Source organism: Bemisia tabaci, chromosome 1, assembly GCF_918797505.1.
Source record: "Bemisia tabaci chromosome 1, PGI_BMITA_v3".
NCBI classification, from domain to species: Eukaryota; Metazoa; Arthropoda; class Insecta; order Hemiptera; family Aleyrodidae; genus Bemisia; species Bemisia tabaci.
This window is the reverse complement of record NC_092793.1, coordinates 56,931,602-56,944,349: the sequence shown is the minus strand read 5'-3', so window position 1 is coordinate 56,944,349 and position 12,748 is coordinate 56,931,602. Positions and strand designations below refer to the sequence as shown.

At 37.1% G+C, this 12,748-nt stretch overlaps 1 protein-coding gene across 1 annotated transcript; it reads right to left on the bottom strand.

The window, feature by feature from the left end:
* Positions 1–7,324: 7,324 nt before the first annotated feature.
* LOC109043132 (glutathione S-transferase 1-1) lies at positions 7,325–11,355 on the bottom strand. The gene is made up of 6 exons (XM_072304073.1): positions 11,175–11,355; positions 10,420–10,565; positions 10,140–10,198; positions 8,875–9,016; positions 7,780–7,950; positions 7,325–7,499 (listed from the first exon to the last, which is right to left on the bottom strand). Exons 2-6 carry the CDS (start codon positions 10,558–10,560, stop codon positions 7,353–7,355), a joined length of 660 nt encoding a protein of 219 aa, XP_072160174.1. The 5' UTR covers positions 10,561–10,565; positions 11,175–11,355; the 3' UTR covers positions 7,325–7,352.
* Positions 11,356–12,748: the final 1,393 nt, after the last annotated feature.

Here is a 12,748-nt window from a genome sequence, read left to right as displayed (position 1 = left end):
ATTTCTGTAATCTTTATTCCCGTTTGTGACATCCATGAGCCGAATTGTCTTGACTCTCAGTATAAAGGGACTCTAGTCAAGATGGTACAAGTGAATAGTTAGATTTCCCGCCATCTTTGCCCGCCGTTCGCCGCCCGCTAAGTGCAACGGCCAATCAGCTTTGAGCGCGGTTAGTGCATGCTGCACGATTGGTGGTACACTCGTTGACCGAAAAGCGGGAAAATATGAAATTTTTCGTAAGGTTTACGGAAGACATACGCTCATGAAACCTATGGAAAATTCATCTCAAGTTGTGATGCACGACTTGCATTCAAAAACACGAAAAAAATGCTGCATTAATTTTCGTTACCCGCGCAGCTTTTCCAATGCGCGCAAGTGCAACGGCGGTTTCAGGGCATTCCGTCAACGATTTTTTGTCCGCACACCGGTTTTGTCCAGTAACTTACGTCCACGCGTGAAATAAAGTGACTTGGTCCAAGTTTCATATTTTAGTCCGTAAGTAAAATTATATCGACAATAATGAAATGAGAAAATTCAGAGAGACAGAAGAGTTGTTGTGGTAACTCATTTTTTAAATGAAATGTTATTTCCTTCTTTTGATCAATCTTTTTAAATTGTTATGGTGAATATTTGGTTTTATTTCCATCCTTAACATTTTTGATAAAAAATAAACCTCATAAATACTTTTTTTAAATGAAAATATTACTTTATTTTAAAAACATTTACATTTTTAAAACGTGCACTGGAAAAAAAATGAAATCTTAAAAGAAGATTATGTGCACTCTTGGAAATTTTTCTCTTGATCCAAGCCGATATTGCATTGAACCAAGAGACTTGACACTTGAGTTAAGAAAACGGACTCTTGGATTAAGATGCCAGCACCCGGACTCTCAATGCAAGAAACTTGGTTTCTTAAAAGAAGAGTTCTGAATCTTAACTCAAGATTAACTCTTAACTCCTTCCAAGAGCCTCAGGTTTCTTGAATGAAGTTTTCAGGTTTCTTGAATCAAGCTTTCAGATTTCTTGAATCAACCCTTTACGTTTCGTAAATCAACCACTTGGAGGGGAGGAGGGTTCGGTTTAATAGTTCAGCTTTTCTTAACTTAAGATGTATGAGTCCACATTTAAAGAATTACTGTGAGAACGAAGTGATGAATAGTGGCGAAAATGTTATCTTTGGCCACGGCCGCCATCTTGGATTTTTAAATTTTGAAAATCTGACCAAAAATTCGAGTTCCCCTTTGAAAAATACCCCCGGATACCGAGTTACACGAAAATCGAGCGAACAGGAGCCGACTTAACATTTTAGGCCACGGCCGCCATTATGGATTTTGAAATTTTGAAAAGCTGACCAAAAATACGAGTTTCCCGTCGTAAAGTACCCACGGATACCGAGTTTCACGAAAATCGAACAAACAGGAGCTGACTTAGCATTTTAGGCCACGGCCGCCATCTTGGATTTTGAAATTTTGAAAATCTGACCAAAAATTCGGGTTTCCCGTCGAAAAGTACCCGAGTAGAATCAAATAAGTTTTGCTCTACCATGTCTGCCAACTTTTTAGCCCTTCAAAATGGAAAAATCTGACCTTTCTTTTTTTTAAATTTGTTCAAAATTTTACGCTTAATCAGGTCCCAACATCGCTTTAGGCAGTTTTTGCCATTTAATATCAGAATTTTGGCCCTAAACAGCTGAAATGTCCTGTACCGTAGCCTGTCTGCGACTCAAGTGCGCAACTTTAACGCTTCATAACCATCATCTTGCATCTAAATACTTCCACTTCTGCTGTAAATTCACACTCAATTTGTTCCTAACTTATTATTTTCAGTTATATTCATCCAAATAAGTGAAAATATTGACCGTCTTTGCCTCATGCAGCCTTGTCTGCGGAATTCGCGTCCTGTACCGTAGCCCCCTTTTTTCAGCATCATTTCGTCCGTCACACTGCAGCACTTATGAACTTTGTTTACTTTTTTTGTGTTATCGTGACTATCACACGCTGATGTCGAGCAGAGGAAAAAAAACCGCAATGAAACAGTAAATTTTGACCGTTTTTTATGAGTTTCTAGGTTTAACGACCATCTAGGATGTCCTTACCGTATACCTACCTTTTTAATGCATAAATCACTTCAAACTCTCGAATTTTGGTATTTTTGATACGCTCTGATATCTGAACCTCAAATCCAGAATTTCAACCACATGCGTGAATATGCCCGAGCACCTTTGCCAATAATCACATGATTTGTCCGCACCGTAGCCGTCCGTACCGTAGCCCGTAGCTGACGCGCGATGCGGCCGGGTCTACGGTAAGTACGGACAAAATGCGAAAGTCATCCAAAAATCGGTGCGCTGTTTGATAGATCATCCCACTTTACTTTATTTTATCTATCACCAAAATTTGGAATTTAAAAAAAAAGAGAGACGTATTTTTTTTTAGTACGACGCGACTTAGAAGAAGGAGGCTTTTTTTTCGATAATCGCATAAGGATCGGCATCTTTTTATTTTTTTCATTTTTTCTTTTAGAACTTTGAGTCCTCTTTTTCGTCTGAAGTTCATAGCAATTTATTCGTTTAATATTTATTCGTTAATATCTAACTTATTTTTTTCTTATTGTCCTTTAAATATTTATTTAAGGTGATTTGTGACCACATTTTCGATAAATTTACCTTTTTGTTTTCTTTCTTATTTTGTAAAAGTGCACCTAAAACGTTCTAACGTTGTCAAGCTTGTTTTAAGAACTCAGCTTCTAAGATTTGTCCCTAATTATTTAATGCGTTTACTTTAAAATAAAAGCAGTTCATTATTTTTGAAAAACTGATTTACTTACTCTTTTTACCTTTATTGCCTGTAATTATTTATAAAAGTGGCACTTATGAGCTATGCTATAACTTAGCAGTTTATTCCCCAATGAATTTCAGTTCTTTATAATTCGGCCCTTGCATACAGTAATATTTACGAATGCCTCTTCGTCCTTACCGCACTACCGCAGCCCGTTTGTCCGCACCGTAACGTTATTGTCCTGTACCGTAGACCAGTAAAAAATTGTACAATTTGTAGCTTTAAAAAGAGCAACCTGTAGAAATTCTTTGAAAAAGTTGTCTACCACATCTTCTAAGTTAGTTCTAAAGAAATTAATTAAAATTAATCGTATAATTACATTTCCGGTTTTTTATGGGAGAAAAATGATGGCGCAAAATTCTATAAATCGGACTTTAGAGCAATTTGGGTGCTAAATTTTGGAAGTAAAAACTTTGAAGGAAATTTTTTTTTATTCTTCTACAAGAATATATCTCATCGAGTGCAAAAAAACTTAAAACGGTATTATTATCGCACGTATTGATAGAAAAACAAGTCTGTTTAAGTGGTCTACGGTACGGACAAAAAAACTTAACTTCCAGCGATAAAAGAGGCCAAAAAATTTTTTCTGTTGAAAAAGAAGATTGACCACTATTAAAATCGACTTTCCAAGAGTATGATGACTTCAGAAAACATCCTGAAGTCTTGAAATAACTAAAGTCACTTTTTTAAAAAACGATGGCTCCAAGAGCAAAACTTATTTGATTCTACTCACCCCCGGAAACCGAGTTTCACGAAAATCGAGCGAACAGGAGCTGCCTTAGCATTTTAGGCCACGGCCGCCATCTTGGATTTTGAAATTTTGAAAATCTGACCAAAAATTCGAGTTTCCCGTCGAAAAGTACCCCGGTCAGAAAGTTTCAAGTAAGTCCGTCGATAAATACCCCCTAAAACCTGAAATTTCATCTATAATGCTGTGACGTTACGCGACAGGATTGAATCTGTTGAAATCTCGGTACAGTAGCTTTATATAATTCATACTTTCTAGGTATTTTAAAGGACAAAATACGAGGGCTGAAAAATAACTTTACGGATGAAACTTAGAAAGTTTTAGTTTCGAAAAGGTTTAAGTGCTCTGAATGAAGTAGCGAGGACGAAGAACAAGCTGCATAACTACTAGTCGCTCGTAGAAGGGTTTGTAGGGATATTTCGACCTCGCTCTTCAACAGCAGCTATAGCTCAGTTGGTAGAGCGCTCGGCTGTGAATCCAGTCGCCGCGCGCCGTGGGTCCGAATCTCCACAGGTCCGCTCGAGATTTTACGCCGCAACATCTCTCGATTGTTAAGTCAAATTGATTAATATATGTCTCTTGTCTCTCTAATTAACTTGTGTAATACCTGTATGTACTGAATAAACCACTAAATAGTTGATGATGTGTGAACAGAACACTTGTACTCTTCACAAGTAGAGTGCGCTCCTGACCAATTTTTGGAAATCCTGATCTAAGAAAACAGAAATCTTGATCCAAGAAACGATGGAATTTTAAATTAAGAAACCAGTTTCTTGGTTCAACAACTTTCGGATGCTAGATCCAAGAAGCATGTTTCTTGTCGCCGCTTTTAATGCACCTGGACTCTTGAGTCAATGCACCATTGCATTGGTCCAAGCAGGTTTTTTTTCCAGTGTGGCAAATATTTGAAAAACCTTTTCCAAGCGATGACATCGATATTTAAGTCAATGAGCAGTGGTTGTGTCGAAAGAAACTATGCACAAATGAATAAAAGAGGGAAAACCCGAGAAGCACGCAATCTTCGGTTTTAGCCCATTTGTACCAGAGTCAAATACGTCCTATTTTGAGCGTTTGGTTGCGCTCACACCACGCTGCAGCACATTAAAAGTACAAAGTATAAAAGAAAAAATTAATGTGCTGTGAAAATCATTGAATACGACAAGGAAACACCTTAATATTTACAAAACACACATTAAATTTTCCTTTCATACATATATATATTTTTTTTTTCAATGTAAATTAAAGTAATCCATGCAGAGTGTGCAAAAATATAAAAATCATGAGTTGAAAAACGCTGTTTCCGCGAGTTTAAATAATAGGCCCTAGCATAAAGCGGAGTGATGCGACGTGCTGCCAGCACGAAACGCGCACTGGCGCCTACAAACCTAAGCAGATACTTCACGTATTGCGCAATGCTTGAGGTATCCCTTAGGTTTGTAGGCGACAATGCGCGTTCCGTGCTGGCTGGCCGCGCCGCAGAGTGCCACGTGCCACGGCGCTTCACTATTTCACAACAGAGGTGTTGTACAGTATGATACGAAATTGAAGGCACCCCAACATACCAACAATAAGAATGACAGGCATTCTTTATGAGTACGGAACTTTCCTTGCAAAATAAATCGAGATAAGAGAGATAAAGGAACATTCTTGAGTATGCCGTCAAGAAGATTTTATTTTGAATCAAGAATAATAAAATAGGTGAACAAAAGCGGTTTCTGCTTGATGTAAGTGACTTTCCTTTTTATGAAGCATCTTCTCTTCTTATTTAAGAAAACATTATTTTCTTTATTAACTCATAAGGAAATCTTTTCGGCGGTAAATTTGAGGATATTTCTCCTTAAATTAGGTCACTTGTTCCTCTAATGAAGTTAAAAATCATACCATACGTTATACAGATACTAGGACAGTAAGTTTTTCGACTACCGCTCTCTTTTTGTTGTCGTCACTCCATTTAATTTGCGAGGGAACTTCGTGCTTTTGAAAGATGCCGTCAATTATGATATGTTGGGGTGCCTTCGATATCATATGATACTGTGCAACACCTCCGTGGCGAAATAGTAGCTCGAAGCGCTGCGGCAAACCAGTGCCGAAGCAAAGTCATCATGCACAGGAACAATATGAGATCCTTTAGCTGAGGCAAATCAAAATGTTTTCCAGTTCAGGTATAGAAAAATTCGAGGGGGCTACGCCCCCTGGCCGCTACGCGGCCCAACCCCCTGAAGGCGCTCCGCGCCATCAACGGGCCGCTTGGCGGCCCCTATTTTTACCCTCCAATTAGTGTTAGTTTTATTTTTCCCCTAAAAAAATACGATATGAGGTATACTTTACTTTTAGAATGAAATAATTTTTGGTTTTGATGAATAAAGAAAAAAAAATTTTTTTTGAAGTCGAAAGGACGCGTTCTGGAATGACTCCTTGATGAATATTGCAGTAAAACAACGAACAATGAAAATCAAGTAATGATTGAAAAAATCAAAAATTGGGAGTCGAACTCACACAATGTTCCAAGAGACCGCATTCGACGTCTTAGACGACTCGGCCACCGCTCATCTAGAGATTCGAATAGCGAATCTTGCGTAGATAAGGATAGAGCTGATGCGCAGGCTACACATCCACTGCGCAACCTCTTCGACCACTGCGCATCCTCTCGCGCATAGCGGTAGCAGTCCCGGAGCATTCTGTAAATTCACTCACTTTTATAACGTGATTTTAAAAAAACCTGGGTCCTATCTCCAAAATCTAATGAGAGCGGGCTCATCTAGGGCCAATTACCTGTCGATTTACGCAAAAATCATGGAAATCGGCCCGGTAGAACGCTCAAACGAACTATGACAAAAAGTATAAATTTACATTGTTTAAATGGGAGAATTCGCAATTTTACCACGTAATATAAAAAAACCTGGTTCATATTTTGAAAATCTGAAAAGAGTTGGCTAATCTAGAGACAATTGCCCGTCGATAGCCGCAAAAATCATGAAAATCGGCCCGGTAAAACGCTGGAACTAAGCGTTACCAGTTACGCAAAATTAGGAGGTCTCGGAGCTTATAGTATAGATGGGATTTTCTTGAAAGATACCTAATTAAGTCCTGTTGCACCAAGGAGGTGTAGAGAGTTTTAGTGAATTTTCTCTCATGGAAATGACGCTCCCTCATTTTTATTAAAAATCTCTATTATATATTTTCTCCGTTGGAGCAAACAAAAAAAAACAAAAACAAAACAAGCAAACCCTCATTCTTCCAAGACATTAAACATTTTCATGCAAAAACGTCGTAAGCAATTGTCGTTTGTACTTACATGTGGACCAATAATTAACTTTGGGTCTCAAGTGGTAAGTGGACCAAAACTCCCCTTCCGAAAAAACGCGTGGACGTAAACTACTGGAAAAAACAGGTGCGCGGACAAAAAATCGTTAACGAAATGTCCTATAACCGCAACGGTTAATTAGCGCTGAGCGCGGTTTGGTGGAGCTTTCGTCGACCGGAAGGCGGAAAAAATCTAATTTTATGAAATTTTCACGAATTTTTACTAGACTCACGAGACACAAAGCTGCATATATGAAAATGGTCAGCAATTCATTTAAGGAGATAGTCACACGACTCGTATTCAAAGCATCGCATGGCGTTGCGCTCAGGGGCTGAATAACTCTAAATCCTGCCCTGTCCTGCTATGCACGATTGAGGCTCGTGTGTTAAAATTGGATTGAACAGAAACATCGACAATCATAATATTTTATTCATGGTCTTTATTTTTAGATTATTTTTAGTAATTATTTTGACGCTCCACGTCGCACGCGTTGTCTGAAAGCGGCAATGCCTCCGCCGTTAGTGCCCTCGTAATCAGGTATTGCTGATTTGCATCTGCTGAACCAATTATTGACGTTTTGGTATTTGCTCAAGTCAACTGCTCCAATTGCCTGCAACAAAAATCACCATGAGATAACTCCTCAAAACCGTCCACGAGGAATATAAGGCCCTCAATTCAACAAATCGTCACCTTTCGGCCGAAAAATAAAACTAAATGGTACGTTGGTGATATTATTTACCTACGCTCAATTACACGATTGATAACAGATAATTGATTGAAAATGTTTTAAGAGAGTGCCTAACGGAAATAAATTTTATCTTTATAAAGAAGAAACAGTTTACTGACTTAAATTTTGATACTATTAATACTATTACAGTGAAAATACGTACATCAATTGATGAGATGGATGCAATCAAAGCTGCGTCAGCCAAGGTGATGGTGCTCCCGGCGGCAAAAGGACCACCTCTCACTTCCAACATTTTTTCGAAAAATTCGATGGCCTCTTCGACTTTTTTCAATTTTTCCGGGTCAAAGGGAACTCCCTCGTAGATCACTGGTCGCTGCATAACAGGTAAAAGTTTGTGAAAGTTTCAAAGTAACTAGGTTTAAGTGATTTTCCGTTGCGAAGAGGAGACATCGTTACGCAATGATAGAAATTTAGAAGGAGGACACTATTGAAAAGGTAAGAGCCATAGAGAGAGGCTTCGTTGCATTGCAAAGTTGCAAAGTTTCCAATGAGAATTATGTTAGGTATTTATTTAAGAACGGTTCAAAATGTGTTCAAATTGTTTTGCAATTTTACTTTGTGATTTGACGAACATTTTCTGACCGTTTCGATGTAAAACATGCAACCACTAATAAAGTAAGACTTTTTTGTAAGTTATTGGTTGTGTGAGACTTCGGAGCGAAAATTGCAATTAATGTAATTAAGAGCCTCTCTGGTTCCTTCTTCTCATTAGCGCTTTATGACATCCTTTGAAAAGTACCCTTTTGGACCCTGCCCCTGTTACATAGCCAAAAATCGAAAATTCGCTATACTGCCGTGCTTAGGAAGAACGCCGTATGAACATTTGAGAGCTGCCAAATTTCCTTCGATAAAATGTTTCCTTTTGAGGATATAGTTATGAATATTTTTCCTTGAAATTTTCAGGAACTTTAGGTGAAATATTGCGAACAACATTATCTGAAAAAATGGAAGACAAATATTAATAAGTTTATCTGCAGGGAATTCGTATTTTATTAATGGAAATTTGGCAACGCCTGAAGGTTTTTACGGCGTTTTTCCTTAGCACGGCAGTATACTCCTGCGTCACTACATGGAACATGCTTTTATTGTAAGTTTTGTCACATTTTCGTTTTTCACGCCAAAGTACCAGCAAGAGCTGACTGAACAGTGCGTAACAGGTTTTTTTAATTTGCTGAATACCAATAAATTTAAAAAAAATTAGAAGGAAGAAATTTGGAGAATTTTTCTCTTTACGTACATAATAAGCCGCAAATCTTTGGAAGAGAGTGCCCATATCGAAACATAACATTTGGTCCACGATTGCACGTTTCTGAGCATCTTTTGGGTACAATGAATCGTCTTTCCCATATTTGTTAAACAAATACATTATGATGGCGCGGCTAAACATGGAAATGACACATATCTTAGTAAAATTAAGTAATAACCACTGTATTATTCTATTCTTTTTAATTCGCATAGGAACGTCATTCATCGTAATTCAAAAACGGGTGTGATTCACGCCATTTTAGGGGCAACGAGAATCATAATTGGTTATAAATTTAACCAGAATCACCCTAACTGCATACTGCATTTCATGTTGCCTCATTTTCTCCCATTATTTATTTTTTTTTGTCTTAATAGAGAACGGAAGAAAAAGGAGCCTTGAAAGTTTCTGTGACTTTCCTCTGGAGTGAGAAGAAAATATCCGCTATATTTAGAATCAAAATGTTGCCCTCCAGCTTTCTGTTGAATATTTAAGTAAAACTATGAGGAAATTAGATAATGTACGTATGTAGTCAAGTTACTAGTTGAATTTTTCCAATTCTCCCTGAATAAAATAAAAATCGTCGGATCTTTGAACGAACATAATCATTGGCAGAATTATGCTGATTAGTCAATTCTGTATCTGAAAATGCCATCTGTATTCCCCTAAATCACAAAGATCTTCCAAAAAATCGAGATTTTCCTTTAAAAACGGAATGTTCCCTAAGCACTGTTAAAAACTTACATAAAATGGATGTAATTTTTGGATCTAGCAGCCAAAAATACGCAGAAGTATCCAAGGTCTACCTGATTATTTCTCCCGTTTTTCCAGCTAATAAGGATCTTATCCTCTTTTACGTCTAGAAATTAGGGGGAAATGTATCTATATGTAGATGTCTGCTGGAATTTTTTTTTTTTTTTTTTTTTTTTTTGAATATTTGAATTCTTAGGTGTTCCAACTTTTTTCCAACTTACTTCCATTTTCCGGGAAATTTTGCTCTCTGATGAGAAAACTTCAATTTTCCGAAGAATCCTCAGGTGATAGAGAGATTTCGCAGTAATAAACTTTTACGAATCACAATTTGAGATCCTCGTTTCGCTCCAAAATTTTTCCAGTTCAAGAAAAAGCAATTACAAACGTTCTCCTGGGTGGCTACTTTAAGCATGATCTACTGATATCTCTGAGGGGACAACTGAATTAATTGCATGAGTAACTAGTTCTAAAATAGTATCTTTCTAAAACAGTAGGCCTGTACAAACCTCTCAAAAAGGAAGAATCCATTATCATTTATTGTTGGAACTGTGTGCTGAGGGTTCATCTAAAATAAAAAAGCATAAAAATTGTATATATTAGAACATGGGGTGCAGAACATGATTTTTTACGCTAAAATTAACATTTGCTGGAAAATATTTCAATATTTTTACATTGAATTTACCAAATTGGTTGATTACGTTGAAAAGTACTAATCTCTTTACTATAGTTCAATCGCTATGTATCATTAGGTCTATCGAAAGGAAATAAATATTACCATCGACATACTTTGAGGAATTCTGGTGTCAGATGATCCCTCGTATTTAGGTTAATGTTTTTGATGTTAAGGTCCACACCGATCAGTTTTGCGGCGAGTGAAACAGCTCTGCAAGGTGCACTTGAAGGAAAGAAGTAAAGATCGACCGGCATTGTGACTGGAAAAAGGAATTTTTACGCAATATTTGGTTATTGTTTTGGGTAAATGATAAAATAGTATGAGGCGTATAAATCAATTGAACCTATAAGGTCACGGGAGAGAGCATTCCTCATTCATTTCAGCACATTGATTACGGTTTGTATCCTCTAAAATTTCTATAATTTTCATCACGATTGTAGAAAAATTGAGACAAATTTACCCGTCATCATGTCCAACATTTCTACGGAAGAGGAGAGCAAATGCTCTTAGACTGTTGTGTTTCCTTCCATCCCCTCTTAAATTTAAATTGCCAATCAGTTTAAAAATTGAAGTATTAAGTCATTAAAATTGAAGTATATTTTTATTTTTCGCATAAAATCTAATTCTTTATGAAATATTCCATAATCGTGAAGGATTATATACTAACCTATACAAAAAATAGAAAATGCTAAAATTAGGGATCGGCTATGTCGCCCAGTATGTTAGAATATAATGAATTCAAATGTGGTTTAAGAAAAAAAAAATAATAAATAAGTACAAAAATGACGTTTATTGAATATGCCAATGATTTGTGAAATCAATAAGTTTTTATTAAATAACATTTGACCGAGTCCACTGTCAAACTTACCGGTTTACAAGGAATCAGTGAAAATGAATGGTCTTAAATGGAAGTAGGAGGATACTGCAATCCGGCCGAGTTTCAGTTACTGAAAAATCCAAGTCTTCATTTTATAAACGATCTCAGATGTACACAATTATAATTATCATTTCATTACATTGACTTTCACTTATGCCGATTAATTACTGAAATAAAAGAAAAACACGCGTGAAATTATTACTCTTGTAACATGCAGCAGAGCACATACACTTTCAATTACCTACCTACTCGATGGATTGCCTCATTTTGCTCACATCAAATCAATTCTGGATAGATAACGCTGACAACGATAATTAATGTACAGATAAAATTACTTACAATATGCTTCAGTGCTGATACCCCCACTTCCTCATCGAGAGGCTGATTTATTTCAATTGAACGTGTATTTGTGTATTTAAGGACCCCTGACCTCTTGATCTTATAAACCCCCCTTTTTCCAAACAACAACGACAGTTCCTCTACGTTATTTCTCCGCGCATATCTCTGCGCAACCTAAAACTACCTGGTTTTCCAACCGACGGTTAATCTAGAAAACTATGAAACTAGAAACAGGGTTTGTGAGGTTAAACATTTTCTGTCACATATTAATATTTTAAAGAACGGCGCCAATCGTCGTTTTATAACACGGAATTTCTATAATTTTTTTCTAAGTCCACTCAAGAGCAGGTATCCTATTAGTTTAATAGTAGTAAAGATATTGATAAATACTGTCAAAAATTTAGAAATTTGCTCAACCAGACGCCTTCTTAAAGGAGGCGCAGAGGTGCTTGGTAGATACCTGACAAATGAGAAAGGGTAAACAATGTGAGAAAATTATTTGATATCATTTATGAACCAGCCTCCTGGATAAAATTACAGGACGACTTCGAGCCTGGGTGATAGAAATTAAAACGCCTTCATTTTTTCGCATATGCAACATGGACATCCACGGAGCACGAATAGTTGTTTTGTATCCAGGCGTTATTATCAACATCGCGTCACGGCTGCGGCGGGCCGCGGTCGCATCTGTCCTCTTGCTAAGTGGCTGGCTTATTGGTGGTTGAATTCCGGGATCACGTTGAGAGATATGCGATTTATCTTTGCTCTTATATGAATATTCTCAAAAAATTTGCGGGAATAATGTTAAGTAAGTAATAATCTTTAAATAAAATTAGGGAATTTTGAAACATTGTGATGAGGATCCGTGTTTACCGACGTTCGATTTCAATGATCACATACCGTGACTTGTTTTCAAATTACATGATGAATGTAGACCCGTCGAGCAGGGCGTTTCTTAACTGGTCTTCGTGTGATCATAGGAGGTTAAATGAAATAGACTGTTGACAACATGACCGGATTTAGAGGGTGTCCACATAGACCGCGGCACATGGCGGCAAATTTTGCAAACTTTTAGGAAAAACATTACAAACGAGAAAAAGCGACAAAATCTCTCGTTTCCTGAGGGAATAGTAATTTCTAATTTTGTCATCTTTCGCTGATACAAGAGACAGCACCTTTAATTATTCGAGTTAAGATAGGAACCAAACACGCAATTTGGCTTGGAG